The sequence below is a fragment of the Tachysurus vachellii genome, chromosome 17, assembly GCF_030014155.1.
Source record: "Tachysurus vachellii isolate PV-2020 chromosome 17, HZAU_Pvac_v1, whole genome shotgun sequence".
NCBI lineage: Eukaryota > Metazoa > Chordata > Actinopteri > Siluriformes > Bagridae > Tachysurus > Tachysurus vachellii.
The window spans coordinates 9,666,886-9,682,970 of record NC_083476.1 but is presented as its reverse complement, the minus strand read 5'-3'; the positions used below and the strand labels follow the sequence as shown (position 1 = coordinate 9,682,970).

Sequence of the window (16,085 nt, the reverse complement as noted above, 5' to 3'; positions counted from 1 at the left end):
CCATGTGAGGAAATAACTTCACCAAGAGAGTGAGTATACAGGGAGAAAAGAAGAGGACCAAGTACTGAGCCCTGTGGGATGCCAGTGGAGAGTCTGCGTGGAGCAGATGTCACTCCCCTCCATGTTACCTGATATGAGCGTCCTTCCAGGTAGGAAGCAAACTATTCCCAAGCTGATCCGCAAATCCCAAGACTCCTGAGGGTGGACAAGAGAATCTTGTGGTTGACCATATCAAACGCTGCTGAAAGGTCAAGGAGGATAAGGACGGATAAGGACATTGGAAGGAAATGTTTTTCCAGGACCATGATACAATAGATAACATACCTGTAGTATGCAAAACCAAATAGAGTGCAACAGTGTAAGACAAGTGCAAATTTACAAAACATGGTTTGGTTTTTAAATATTTTGTTTGCTCTTATTTTATTATTTATTACTTGCATGGATTTGTACTGTATGGTGACATTGAGTGACTTGAAAGGCATCTATAAATAAAATGTAGTATTCTAAATACAATAGCGGTGAAATATATGGCATTTCTGCACTTTGAGATCTCTAATGTGATTGGTCACAAAAATAATCCCTACTTAATCTTATCTGTAGCATCTTATTTACTCACTATCATTATTAAATATTGTATGCAATACAGTAATACCTCGAGATACGAGTTTAATTCGTTCCGTGACCTTGCTCGTATCTCAAATTGCTCGTATCTCAAAGCAATTTTCCCCATTTAATTTAATTGAAATCCCATTAATCCATTCCAGCTCGCAAAATTCCACTACAGTTGTTTAGTTTGTGTTTTGAACATGAAAAATGTACAGTACCTGTATTTATAAACTAGATCTGTAAAGTTCGTCGCGACAAACTTTGATGTTGGCTTTGATGAAGCAAGTATTTGCAAAGGCTGGTGCTTTATGGAGGCGAGTGGACATAAGGGACAGTTTTACTTTTAGAAGCAAGTGGACAGAAAGCTAGGGTGCCAAAACATTTGGAGGCAAATGGAGACAAGCATGTGACATCATCTGAATACTCTTGAGGAAGTTTCCCTCATTGGGCTGAGTGTTTTGATATGTCACATATCCATGTTGTGCTAATTTTTGATTTTGCATATTTTGGGGCGGGGCTGCAGCACAACTGAAAGGCCAGTCAGTACACCAATTTAAAAGTTTGTTCAGAGTATCACCCTAAAGGAGCTGGCCGAGTTTGGTGTAGATAATTCGAAAGCTTGCTGAGTTATAAACCTCCAAAGTTTATAATGGAAGTGGATACGAAAAAAGGCCAATTTGAGCTTCCGTACCGGGAATGCCGGAATTCCGATCACTTAGAAAAGTAATAGCAACAAACTTCAGACCAGGGTCTACAACATATCCGAATTTGGTGCATGTGGCTCAAAAGCCCTAGGAGGAGTTACTCTTGATAAATTTTTGGCTAAGAATAATAATAATAACTAGATTTGTAAAGTTCGTCGAGACAAACTTTGATGTTGGCTTTGACGGTGCAAGTATTCGCAAAGGCCGGTGCTTTTTGGAGGCGAGTGGACATGAGCATGTGACATGATCCGAATACCCATGAGGCAGTTCCCCTCATTGTGCTGAGTGTTTTGATATGTCACATGTCCATGTTGTGCAAATTTTTTATTTTCACGTGATGACACGTGACGACACGTGACGTGACCATAACACACGTGAGGCACTTCCCTTCATTGGGCTGAGTGTTTTGATATATGACATGTCCATGTTGTGCTAATTTTTGATTTCGCTTATTTTGGGGGCGGGGCTACACGTGACGTCACGTGACGTGACCAAAATACACGTGGGGCAGTTCCCCTCATTGTGCTGAGTGTTTTGATATGTCACATGTCCATGTTGTGCAAATTTTTGATTTCGCTTATTCTGGGGGCGGGGCTACACGTGACGTCACCAGTATACCCGGTGGGGTGCCAATACTTTTGGCAAAAAGTGGCTACTGAGGGTTTGGACATTTCATGTCAATACTACAGTCATTATGGGATTCTACTTATTATTATACTGCATAGAACACAGGAGAGAAGCCGTGCCTGAGCTCTGCGCACGCTGCATGTGTGAAAGCTTAGAGGAATTTTAGGAATTCCCCATTCAAGTCTATGGGACGTTCCATCGTCGACTACGGGAAAACCGAAAGTTCCGTCAGAACGCCGAGTCCGGAACTTTGTCCGGAGTAACGTCCTAAAGAACCTGTCCGAGTTTGGTGTAAATCGCTCGAAAACTTGCCGAGTTATAAACCTCCAAAATTTATAATGGAAGTGGATACGAAAAAAGGCCACTTTGAGCTTCCGTACCGGGAATGCCGGAATTCCGATCGCTTAGAAAAGTAGTAGCAACAAACTTCAGACCAGCGTCTACGACATATCCGAATTTGGTGCATGTGGCTCGAAAGCCCTAGGACAAGTTACTCTTGATAAATTTGTGGCTAAGAAGAATAATAATAACTAGATTTGTAAAGTTCGTCGGGACAAACTTTGATGTTGGCTTTGACGATGCAAGTATTTGCAAAGGCCGGTCCTTTTTGGAGGCGAGTGGACAGAAAGCTAGGGTGCCAAAACATTTGGAGGTAAGTGGAGATGAGCATGTGACGTCATCCGAATACTCTTGAGGTAGTTCCACACATTGGGCTGAGTGTTTTGATATGTCACATGTCCATGTTGTGCTAATTATTGATTTTCACGTGATATCACGTGACGTCATGTGACGTGATCAGAATACACGTGAGGCAGTTTCCCTCATTGTGCTGAGTGTTTTGATATATCGCATGCCTATGTTGTGCAAAATTTTTATTTTCACGTGACATCATGCGACGTTTCATGACGTCATCAGAATACACGTGAGGACGTTCCCCTCATTGTTCTGAGTGTTTTGATATGTCACATGTCAATGTTGTAAAAAGTTTTTTGATTTTGCATATTTTAGGGGCGGGGCTGCGGGACAACCAGAAGGCCAGTCTGTACACCAGTTTAAACCTTTGTGCAGAGTATCACCCTATAGGAGCTGGCCGAGTTTGGTGTAGATAGTTCGAAAGCTTGCCAAGTTATAAACCTCCAAAGTTTATAATGGGAGTCTAGGGGAAAAAAGGCCACTTTGAGACCCGGTACCGGAAGTACCGGTACTCAGATCGCTTACAAAAGTAATAGCAACAAACTTCAGACCAGGGTCTACAACATATCCGAATTTGGTGCATGTGGCTCGAAAGCCCTAGGCCGCATTAAATTTTATAAATTTTTGTCTAAGCTTAAATAGGAAAACAGAATGTTGGCTTCTACAAAGCCAACACAATAATAATAATAATAATAATAAGCTTATAAAGGAAATCAGAATGTTGGCTTCTACAAAGCCAACATAACTAGATTTTTAAAGTTCGTCGAGACAAACTTTGATGTTGACTTTGACGGTGCAAGTATTCACAAAGGCCGGTTCTTTTTGGAGGCGGGTGGACATAAGGGTCAGTGTTACTTTTGGAGGCAAGTGGACAGAAAGATTATGAAAGCTACTGGACCGCTAGGGTGCCAATACTTTTGGAGGCAAGCGGACATGAGCATGTGACGTGATCTGAATACCCATGAGGCAGTTCCCCTCATTGGGCTGAGTGTTTTGATATATGACATGTCCATGTTGTGCTAATTTTTGATTTCGCTTATTTTGGGGACGGGGCTACACCTGACGTCACATGACGTGACCAAAATACACGTGGGGCAGTTCCCCTCCTTGTGCTGAGTGTTTTGATATGTCACATGTCCATGTTGTGCTCATTTTTGATTTCGCTTATTCTGGGGGCGGGGCTACACGTGATGTCACCAGAATACCCGGTGGGGTGCCAATACTTTTGGCAAAAAGTGGCTACTGAGGGTTTGGACATTTCATGTCAATACTGCAGTCATTATGGGATTCTACTTATTATTATACTGCATAGAACACAGGAGAGAAGCCGTGCCTGAGCTCTGCGCACGCTGCGTGTGTGAGAGCTTAGAGGAATTTTAGGAATTCCCCATTCAAGTCTATGGGACGTTCCATCGTCGACTACGGGAAAACCGAAAGTTCCGTCAGAACGCCGAGACAAAAACTTCGTCCGGCGTAACGTCCTAAAGAACCTGTCCGAGTTTGGTGTAAATCGCTCGAAAACTTGCCAAGTTATAAACCTCCAAAGTTTATAATGGAAGTGGATACGAAAAAAGGCCACTTTGAGCTTCCGTACCGGGAATGCCGGAATTCCGATCGCTTAGAAAAGTAATAGCAACAAACTTCAGACCAGGGTCTACGACATATCCGAATTTGGTGCATGTGGCTCGAAAGCCCTAGGAGTTACTCTTGATAAATTTTTGTCTAAGAAGAAAATATTATTAGAATAATGATAATAATAATAATAATAATAATAATAATAATAATAATAATAATAATAATAATAAATATAGCTGCAAGCAGCGATACCGGGGTCAAGCCGATCAGATGCGCTCGGAACATGTTGCTGATGAACCATACCAAGTTTCATAGCGATATGGCATTTTATTGGTAAAATACTGAACTTAACGTGAAAATTCAAAATGTGTGTGTAGGTGTGAGTGTGTGTGTGTGAGTATGTGAGTGTGTGAGTGTGAGTAAGTGTGTGTGTAAATGTGTGTAAGTGAGTGTGTGTGTCTGTGTGAGTGTGTGTGTGTGTGTGAGAGTGTGTGTGTGTAAATGTGTATGTGAGTGTGTGTGAGTATGTGAGTGTGCGAGTGTGTGTGTAAATGTGTGTGTAAGTGTGTGTGTTCCTCGTCTGTGTGTGTAAGTGTGTGTGTTCCTCGTCTGTGTGAGTGTGTGTGTGTGTGAGAGAGAGTGTGTGTGTGTGTGTGTAAATGCGTGTGTATGTGAGTGTGTGTGAGTATGTGAGTGTGCGAGTGTGTGTGTAAATGTGTGTGTAAGTGTGTGTTCCTCGTCTGTGTGAGTGTGTGTGTCTGTGTGTGTGTGTGTGTCTGTGAGTGTGTGTGTGTGTGTGTGTGTCTGAGTGTGTGTGAGAGAGGGTGTGTGAGTGTCTGTGTGTGAGTGTGAGTGCGTGTGTGAGAGGGTGGGTGTGTGTGTGTGAGTGTCTGTGTGTGTGTGTGAGTGTCTGTGTGTGTGTGTGAGTGTCTGTGTGTGTGTGTGAGTGTCTGTGTGTGTGTGTGAGTGTCTGTGTGTGAGTGTCTGTGTGTGTGTGTGAGAGGGTGTGTGTGAGAGGGTGTGTGTGAGAGGGTGTGAGTGAGTGTGTGAGTGAGTGTGTGTGTGAGTGTGTGTGTGAGTGAGTGTGTGAGTGAGTGTGTGAGTGAGTGTGTGTGTGTGTGAGAGAGTGTGTGTGTGTGAGTGTGTGTGTAAATGTGTGTGTAAGTGTGTGTTCCTCGTCTGTGTGAGTGTCTGTGTGTGTGTGTGTCTGTGTGTAAGTGTGTGTGTAAGTGTGTGTGTTCCTCGTCTGTGTGAGTGTGAGTGTCTGTGTGTGTGTGTGTGTCTGTGTGTGTGTGAGTGTGTCTGTGAGTGTCTGTGTGAGTGTGTGTGTGCGAGTGTGTGTAAGTGTGTGTGTTCCTCATCTGTGTGTGTGTGTGTGTGTCTGTGTGTGTGTGTCTGTGTGTGGGTGTGAGTGCGTGTGTGGGTGTGAGTGCGTGTGTGTGTGTGTGAGAGGGTGTGTGTGTGTATGTGTGTGAGTGTGTGTGTGTGTGTGTGTGTGAGTGTCTGTGTGTGTGTGTGTGTGTGAGTATGTGAGAGTGTGTGTGTGAGTATGTGAGTGTGCGAGTGTGAGTAATTGAGTGTGTGTAAATGTGTGTGTAAGTGTGTGTGTTTCCCTCATAAAGACCTTTCTGATTCTGGTTCTGATTCTGATTTTGCAAGAATTTTGCCTGAACATACTTGGTAATAGAGACTTCGCCTTACGATTCAGCACAAAATTGGGTTTTTGGACTGTTGGTGGCGCTAGACGGTTTGAGCTAGACACACCAAAGTTGCTACAGTAACTTCTAAGACTGGCCTCTACATGTGTGCCAAATTTCATAACTTTCCTACGTACGGTTCTATGGGCTGCCATTGACTTCAATGGCGGACGGAAGAATAATAATAATAATAATAATAATAAGAAGAAGAAGAAAACAACTAACGATAACAATAGGTGTCTACGCCCCTTTGGGGCTTGACCCCTAATAATAATAATAAGAAGAAGAAAACTAACGATAACAATAAGTGTCTACGCCCCTTCGGGGCTTGACCCCTAATAATAAGCTTATAACGGATTTCAGAATGTTGGCTTCTATAAAGCCAACATAATAATAATCTTATAACGGATTTCAGAATGTTGGCTTCTACAAAGCCAGCATAATAATAATAATAATAATACGCTTATAACGGATTTCAGAATGTTGGCTTCTACAAAGCCAACATAATAATAATAATAATAATAATAATAAGCTTATAAAGGAAAACAGAATGTTGGCTTCTACAAAGCCAACATAACTAGATTTGTAAAGTTCATCGAGACAAACTTTGATGTTGGCTTTGACGGTGCAAGTATTCGCAAAGGCCGGTGCGTTTTGGAGGCGAGTGGACATAACTGTCAGTGTTACTTTTGGAGGCAAGTGGACAGAAAGATTGTGAAAGCTACTGGACCGCTAGGGTGCCAATACTTTTGGAGCGGACATGAGCATGTGACGTGATCCGAATACCCATGAGGCAGTTCCCTTCATTGTGCTGAGTGTTTTGATATGTCACATGTCCATGTTGTGCTAATTTTTTATTTCGCTTATTTTGGGGGCGGGGCTACACGTGACGTCATGTGACGTGACCAAAATACACGTGAGGCAGTTCCCCTCATTGTGCCGAGTGTTTTGATATATGACATGTCCATATTGTGCTCATTTTTGATTTCGCTTATTCTGGGGGCGGGGCTACACGTGACGTCACGTGATGTCACCAGTATACCCGGTGGGGTGCCAATACTTTTGGCAAAAAGTGGCTACTGAGGATTTGGAAATTTCATGTCAATACTGCAGTCATTATGGGATTCTACTTATTATTATACTGCATAGAACACAGGAGAGAAGCCATGCCTATGACATGTCCATGTTGTGCTAACTTTTTGATTTCGCTTATTTTGGGGGGCACTGCGTGAGGCAGTTCCCCTCATCGGGCTGAGTGTTTTGATATATGACATGTCCATGTTGTGCTAACTTTTTGATTTCGCTTATTTTGGGGGCGGGGCTACACGTGACGTCACGTGACGTCACCAAAACACGCGTGAGGCAGTAAACATCGGGCTGAGTGTTTTGATATATGACACATCCATGTTGTGCAAAATTTATGATTTCACCGAATACCCGGTGGGGTGCCAATACTTTTGGACAAAAGTGACTACTAAGTGTTTTGACATTTCATGTAAAAACTGCAGTCATTATGGAATTCTACTTATTATTATACAGCATAGAACAGTATTTTGGGGGCGGGGCTACACGTGACGTCACGTGAATACCCGGTGGGTGCCAATAGTTGTGGACAAAAGTGACTACTAAGTGTTTTGACATTTCATATAAAAACTGCAGTCATTATGGAATTAGGGGTCAAGCCTCGAAGGGGTGTAGACACCTATTGTTATCGTTAGTTTTCTTCTTCTTATTATTATTCTTCCGTCTGTCATTGAAGTCAATGGCAGCCCATAGAACCGTACGTAGGAAAGTTATGAAATTTGGCACACATGTAGAGGCCAGTCTTAGAAGTTACTGTAGCAACTTTGGTGTGTCTAGCTCAAACCGTCTAGCGCCACCAACAGTCCAAAAACCCAATTTTGTGCTGAATCGTAAGGCCTAGAGGCAAAATTCTTGCAACATCAGAATCAGAATCAGAATCACAAAGGTCTTTATTGCCAAGTATATTTAGGCAAAATTCTTGCAAAATCAGAACCAGAATCAGAAAGGTCTTTATGAGGAACACACACACACACTTACACACACACTTACACACACATTTACACACACATTTACACACACACACTTACTCACACTCGCACACTCACATACTCACACACACACACTCTCTCACACACACACACACACACACACACACAGAAACACAGACAGACACACACTCACACACACGCACTCACACACCCTCTCACACACACACACAGACACACACAGACACTCACACACACACACAGACACACACAGACACTCACACAGCCACACACACTCACTCAGACGAGGAACACACACACTTACACACACATTTACACACACACTCACATACTCACACACACACTTACTTACACACACATTTACACACACACACTCTCACACACTCTCTCTCACACACACACACACACACTCACACAGACACACTCACACACACACACACTCTCTCACACACACACACACACACACACACACTTTATTGTCAAGTATGTTTTCACATACGAGGAACACACACACACACTGACACACACATTGACACACACAGACACTCACACACACAGACACACAGACATGCACACACACACACACACAGATGCACAGAGACACATACACACACACGCACACACACACACTCACACACACTTGGTCAACCCGATCAGATGCGCTCAGAACATGTCGCTGATGAACCATACCAAGTTTCCACACTTGCACATTCACATACTCACTCGCACACTCACATACTCGCACACATACATACACACACATTTACACACACACAGACACACACACACACACACACACACTTTATTGCCAAGTATGTTTTCACATACGAGGAACACACACACATTTACACACACGCACATTTACACACACACACACAGACACACACACACACAGACACTCACACACACAGACACTCACACACACAGACACTCACACACACAGACACTCACTCACACTCACACACACTCACACATAGACTCACACAGACACGCAGACATGCACACACACACGCACTCACACACACACACAGACGCACAGAGACACACACACACACTCACACACAGACACACACACATTTTACGAATGCAATGCCATATCGCTACGAAACTTGGTATGGTTCATCAGCGACATGTTCTGAGCGCATCTGATCAGCTTGACCCCGGTATCGCTGCTTGCAGCTATATTTCTACTTATTATTATACTGCATAGAACAGTATTTTGGGGGCGGGGCTACACGTGACGTCACGTGAATACCCGGTGGGGTGCCAATACATTTGGACAAAAGCGTATTGACTGGGGGCCAATACTTGTGGAAACATTGGATTGATAGTGTGGAGTTTATAGTTACATGTATTGAGAGTGTGTTTTACATCTACAGAGAGAACAACAGAATTTTAAGAATTCCCCATTCAAGTCTATGGGGAAAAAAAAAAACCCTTTGAGCTTCCGTACCGGGAATTCCGGAATTCCGATCGCTTATAAAAGTCATAGCACACCTGTCCTCAAGGAGCCGGTCGATTTGACACCTCATTCATGGGTCTAGGACAAAAGCTGCGGGACAAGTTACGCGCCGAAAAAGTGTCCGGAAGAATAATAATAAGTATGCAGAATAACAATAATGATGCTTTTCAAGCACCATTAATAATAATAATAATAATAATAATAAGTATGCAGAATAACAATAATGATGCTTTTCAAGCACCATTAATAAGTATGCAGAATAACAATAATGATGCTTTGCAAGCACCATTAATAATAATAATAATAATAATAATAAGTATGCAGAATAACAATAATGATGCTTTGCAAGCACCATTAATAATAAGTATGCAGAATAACAATAATGATGCTTTGCAAGCACCATTAATAAGTATGCAAGAGAACAAGAATGTGCTTTAGCAAGCACATTAATAATAATAATAATAATAATAATAATAATAATAAGCTTATAAAGGAAAACAGAATGTTGGCTTCTACAAAGCCAACATAATAATAATAATAATAATAAGCTTATAAAGGAAAACAGAATGTTGGCTTCTACAAAGCCAACATAATAATAATAATAATAATAATAATAATAATAATAAGCTTATTAAGGAAAACAGAATGTTGGCTTCTACAAAGCCAACATAATAATAAGCTTATAAAGCAAATCAGAATGTTGGCTTCTACAAAGCCAACATAATTACACTTTCACTTTCGTTCACTTACTCACAACTGTACACTCTTAATGCTACTTTACACTTAAATGGAACTTAACTAAAGTTCACTAAAATTAACAAACTTAAATCATGCATTGTGTTAGTTCTGGCAGGCCACGTTGTCAAGCGTGCATCAGCTGTTAATCAGCTGTCCACGACGCGCACCAATCCGGTTACGTCATCCATATTACCCGACAATTTGAATTCCCATTCATAGAGCCGCTCTAGCGGCACGGACGGTCGCATGGATTCTTACCCAGAACAGATACCGCCAACACTAACTGTATACATATCATCTAATAAATTCTCATTTGACAAAGTGGTCCTGACAGAACTGAAATTCTCTTAACTGAACTTAATTGCTACAATTTCTGTTTTCTTTACATTAATTTTGCTTAATTTTCTTCATCGCTTTTCTCTTCACTTGTTTTTGCCTTTTTTGTCAGTCTTTCTTCACTAACATCTGCCGGTCGTTTTAATAAAAACCTGTCCGGTCGGCATATCAGATGCGGTGTAGTCGCACAAGTTCAAATTTTTTATCGGATCCAACGCTCAAAACGAATCCGAAAATTACGGATCCGCAGATGGTCGGCACCTCACGCAGCACCTTTGCGACTCTCCATAGGAAATGAATGACTGCCCGTTTATCGACCGTTGTTTATCGTGTGCAGTGGAAAGGCGGCTTTAACTGAGTGAGACGTGGGAAGCTGAGGCGGGGGAAACAGAGCACACGTGGTTGTTGGGGATCTTTGTTTTGGCGGCTGCAGCAGCTCGTATCTCAAGGCAAACATTCGGTCGATTCACAGCTCGTATCTCAAAAAATTCATATGTCAAAGCACTCGTATCTTGAGGTATCACTGTACATTTTTCAATCTTTACCTTTCGGTTATTTTCTCCTCTGCTAAGAAACTCTCTACTACTAAGACTTTTTAAACTTTATGAGCTTTTTTAAGGGTGAGATGCTTTATAAATAACTTTTATCTTTACTAGGATCTTCTGAATATTTTAATATCTTAAGAATTTTCTTAGAGTTGTCAAGAGGATTTGGAACCATTAAAACCTTTTACCCATAGCATGCAAATAAATTTGACAGTAAAAGTGTGTTGCCTTATTTTGTTTGTAGAATTTTTTGTTTGTTTGTTTGTTTATTATTGTTGAATTATTGAAATTCTGTTTTTCTTCCATTAGTTTATTTTTTACTAATTTGTGTATTAATACTATTAGACGTAAACAGTTTTCACACATCAAATTGCTTAAACAAAGCTAAATAAATAGTGAAATCTAGGTATAACATTTATTGTCACAATAAGCATGTAAAATAATGAACAATGTACCACAGGTTGATATAATCTAGAGAGCTTTTTGTACAAACATTTGTGCAAAATTATGGTCTGAAATTGCAGTACACCAGATAATAGCAACAGCCTTGAAATTCTTACTGCAGATGAGTGGTTTGCATTGTTTGTGGTATGACCTCTGTTATTTCTGCTCATGTCTTTACACAGATGATTACAGTGCCTTGCAAAAGTATTCATACCCACGAACCTTTCCACATTTTGACATGTTACAAGATTGTATTTTATTGGGATTTTATGAAATAGACCGAAAGAAAGTGGCACATAATTGTGAAGTGGAATGAAAATTATAAATGTTGTCCAAATATTTTTTCAAATAAATATCTGAAAAGTGTGGCGTGCATTTGTATTCAGGCCCCTTTACTCTGATACTCCTAACTAAAATCCAGTGAAACTAACTGCCTTCAGAAGTCACCTAATTAGTAAATAGAGTGCACCTGTGTGTAATTTAATCTCATCATAAATACAGCTGTTCTGTGAAGCCCTCAGAAGTGTGTTAGAGAACATTAGTGAACAAACAGCATCATGAAGACCAAAGAACACACCAGACAGGTCAGGGATAAAGTTGTGGAGAAGTTTAAAGCAGGTTTAAGTTATAAATTAATATCCCAAGCCTTGAACATCTCATGGAGCACTGTACAATCCATCATCCGGAAATGGAAAGAGTATGGCACAACTGCAAGCCTAATAAGACATGGCCATCCACCTTAACTGGTAGGCCATGCAAGGAGAGCATTAATCAGAAAAGCAGCCAAGAGGCCCATTGTAACTCTGGAGGAGCTGCAGAGATCCACAGCTCAGGTGGGAGAATCTGTCCACAGGACAACTATTAGTCGTGCACTCCACAAATCTGGTCTTTATGGAAGAGTGGCAAGAAGAAAGCCATTGTTGAAAGAAAACTTTTTGGCCAAAATTCAAAACATTGTTACATTATTATCTTCAGCAGGGACAGGGAAGCTGGTCAGAGTTGATGGGAAGATGGATGGAGCCAAATACAGGGCAATCTTAGATGAAAACCTGTTAGAGTCTGCAAAAGATTTGAGACTCGGGCAGAGGTTCACCTTCCAGCAAGACAATGACCCTAAACATACAGCCAGTGCTACAATGGAGTGGTTTAAATCAAAGCATATTCATGTGTTAGAATGGCCCAGTCAAAGTCCAGACCTAAATCCAATTGAGAATCTGTGGCGAGACTTAAAAATTGCTGTTCACAGACGCTCAACATCCAATCTGACTGAGCTTGAGCTATTTTGCAAAGAAGAATCAGCAAAAATTTCACTCTCTAGATGTGCAAAGCTGGTAGAGACATACCCCAAAAGACTTGCAGCTATAATTGCAGCGAAAGTATTGACTCAGTGGGGCTAAATACAAATGCATGCCACACTTTTCAGATATTTATTTGTTAAAAAATTTTGGACACCATTTATCATTTTCCTTCCACTTCACAATTATGTGCAACTTTGTGTTGGTCTATCACATAAATTCCTAATAAAATACATTTTTGTTTGTTGTTATAACGTGTCAATGTGAAAACGTTCAGTGGGTATGAATTCTTTTGCAAGGCATTATATGTGTTAAGTGATTAGTTTTATAATTGAATGCTTTCATTGATTTTTTTTTTTTCCCTACATTGCTTCGATCATCAATTTCTTCCAATTGTGGATTAAGCATCCAGTTAGAGCCAATATCTGACACTTTTGCAGCTATCAGACTATTTTCAGGCCATTTTTAAAGGACATTTGTGTCCATGTATGTTTTATGCGCATCCACACAGGATGACAATCTGCAATCTGTATACCATGCCAAGAATGCCTGAGCCTGTCTGGCTCACCATGATGTCTGGTGCACTCGAGAAGAGCCAGCTTTGTGGCAACTTCATGCGTGAGTTTTCTTTGCTCATGGAACAAGCCTCAAAGAACCAGTTGAGTACATTTTATAAAACTTTTTACTTGTTAAACAAAGCTAGAACTGTTAAGTTGAAAACCACTTGAAAAGTTACAGTAAATATGTACATAATGTAACTTTTCAAGTGGTTTTACTTTACAGTACTGTGAAAAAGTATTAGGTATATGCAAACAAATACTTTAAAAATTAAACTAAACAAAGTGAATGTTCTGAGTGAAAATCCTATGCAATTTTTATGTAAGTCCAATGCATAATGTATAAATGACCTCAGCTTTTATGAGGAAATTGGTTGGTAGTTTTTAGTAATTATTTTGGAGAACCAGACATTGACAGTCACATTTGCTTCAATCACATTTGACAATATTTTTTAGTGACTTGGTTATGAGTCATAAAATAAACACATGAAACAACATAAATTGGTAAGGGTGATAAAAGGGTGCTTCTTAAATATATGAAAAATGTCTGTTTAACAGGCATTCAACAAAAAAAAAACAAGGTAACAAATATCTTGATTTGATAAAAGTTAAAGTGTTTAAGGAAACATTGCGCTAACGACACTGTATTTGATTGTTATATTGTGCCATTGTTTTTTTCTCTAGGTTTATTCCAGCTCTTCTTACTGCTGTGCTCACTAACCACCTGGCTTGGGTGCCTACTGTCATGCCTAATGGCCAACCTCCCATCAAGATATTTTTGGAAAAACATTCCTCTAAGAGTGTGGACATGCTGGCCAAGACACATCCCTACAACCCTCTATGGGCTCAGCTTGGTAAATAAATATAAGTGATCTATACATAAGGCAAAATTCATGGATGTCTAGGCATGACCATGCTCCAATAACCACAATATATGAAGAGAGAGCCTTTCTCATTTATGCATAACTGGCACTAGCTAATGATTTCATAAGTGAGTGACACACTTTTGTATAGCCTTAAAATGCTCTATTCTTAGTGTATAAAATTACAAATAATACACCTCAAAGAACCACAATCCCTGCATTGTATTTAGTTCCAGCTCAATCTTTCAGACCCGTCTGAATTTTTAGGAATTACTATGTGTCATCCCGTCTTATCATCAATATCAGTAGTCCTGATGATAAAAATCGAAGACCTCTCATTAGAAGATATCTCACAAAAAACCCACAGACTAATCTCCATGCTTTAAGTAATAACAATATTTGGATTGTTATATATATTTTATTTTAAATAGTATTTATTTTAATTAGTATAATTTTATACTTATAAGGCTACTAAAACAAATTTTCTGAGTGTTTATAGTTTTTTGTTTAGCTTGGGAAACAGTCACAGTCTCTATATTGTGAACCCTGGGTGAGGAATCAATGCAGCTAGCAGACGGTCGGATTAGCCTGCTTGTCTGCTTCTTGGCCCTGGCTCCGGATTGTCACTGATTAGCTAGGCCTGTAATTTAACTATGTGCTATGCTGCTAGAAATGAGAGCAGCACCTTCCCGTGTGGGATGGACACCGTCCTGTCCTAACAGGCCAGCCTTGCCCTCAAAAGTGCTCCGATTATCTACGAAGCCCACATTGTTTTTGGAGCACCACCTTTACATCCAGCAGTTCAGCGACCATAACCTGCAGTAAGCTACATCGCCAAGCTGCATTGGGATGGGGCCAGAGCATACTACAGCATATGACATCGCTGTCGCTAATTTACACACCTCTACAATATTACTCTTATACCAGTTACAATATTACCAGTGTGCTTTAACTCTCTTCATTTGAATATATTGTCTTCTGGTAAAGTAGGTTCCTGACATTTGTATACTATCTGCTTAACTCACTTTGTTCTAGAGTAGTGTGATTTGAATTGTTATATTCTATACCATTGTTGATTTTTATAGTGTTGGTCCTTGTTGTTCTCTCAGCTGATTAATCAGGAGTAGTTTCAGTCTACCTTAAGGTGTGAATTGGGGGCAGGGCTTACCTATTTAAATTGAAGGTTCTCTCGCTAGCGTCTGTAGCGGTTTGTAAGTATCTCTCTCTCTCTCTCTCTCTCATTGTAAACTTTGTGTCTAATACTGTTTTGCTATATTCTACCATACCTTAATTCTCACTCTTGACTGCAAATATGTGCCTTAAACCCATCTCTGTACTCAATTCCTACACTCGCAGACACTCTCGTCCACAGAGCAGAGGTCACAATCCCAGTAACCTCATCTACCCTCCTCTGTTGTGTAAGTCTCAAACAGTGGTGGTAGGTGGGCTCTGGAATTGCCAGTCTGCTGTGAAAAAAGCTGATTTTATCTCTGCTTTAACTTCCCATTACTCCTTTGATTTTCTTGCGCTAACAGAGACCTGGATATCCCCACAGAACACTGCTACACCAGCTGCTTTATCCTCTGCCTATGCTTTCTCTCACTCACCACGAGAAACAGGCAGGGGTGGTGGTACAGGTTTATTGCTGTCAAAGAAATGGTGCTTTACACCTCTCCTCTTGTCTCATTTAACCATCTCCTCTTTTGAATTCCATGCCATTTCAGTTACCTCTCCAATTAACCTTGTTATCATTGTTGTTTACCGCCCTCCTGGTCCCCTAGGTGACTTCTTGGAAGAAATGAACACACTGCTTAGTGCTTTCCCTTCTGATAGCTCCCCCCTGACAGTGCTTGGTGACTTCAACCTCCCCTCTGACAAGCTACATTCTTCTTCCCTCCTGTCTCTTCTTGACT

At 40.7% G+C, this 16,085-nt stretch overlaps 1 protein-coding gene across 3 annotated transcripts in view; it reads left to right on the top strand.

The window, feature by feature from the left end:
• Positions 1-16,085, top strand: part of fnip1 (folliculin interacting protein 1) — a 63,387-nt gene that overhangs the window by 32,783 nt on the left and 14,519 nt on the right. For all 3 annotated transcript variants that reach the window (XR_009649742.1, XM_060890242.1, XM_060890241.1), the window contains 2 exons: positions 13,264-13,410; positions 13,994-14,163. Coding sequence is in view for 2 of the 3 variants with exons in the window: in XM_060890242.1 (XP_060746225.1) it covers positions 13,264-13,410; positions 13,994-14,163 (317 nt within the window). In the remaining variant the exon portion in view is untranslated. The remainder of the gene's footprint in view (positions 1-13,263; positions 13,411-13,993; positions 14,164-16,085) is intronic.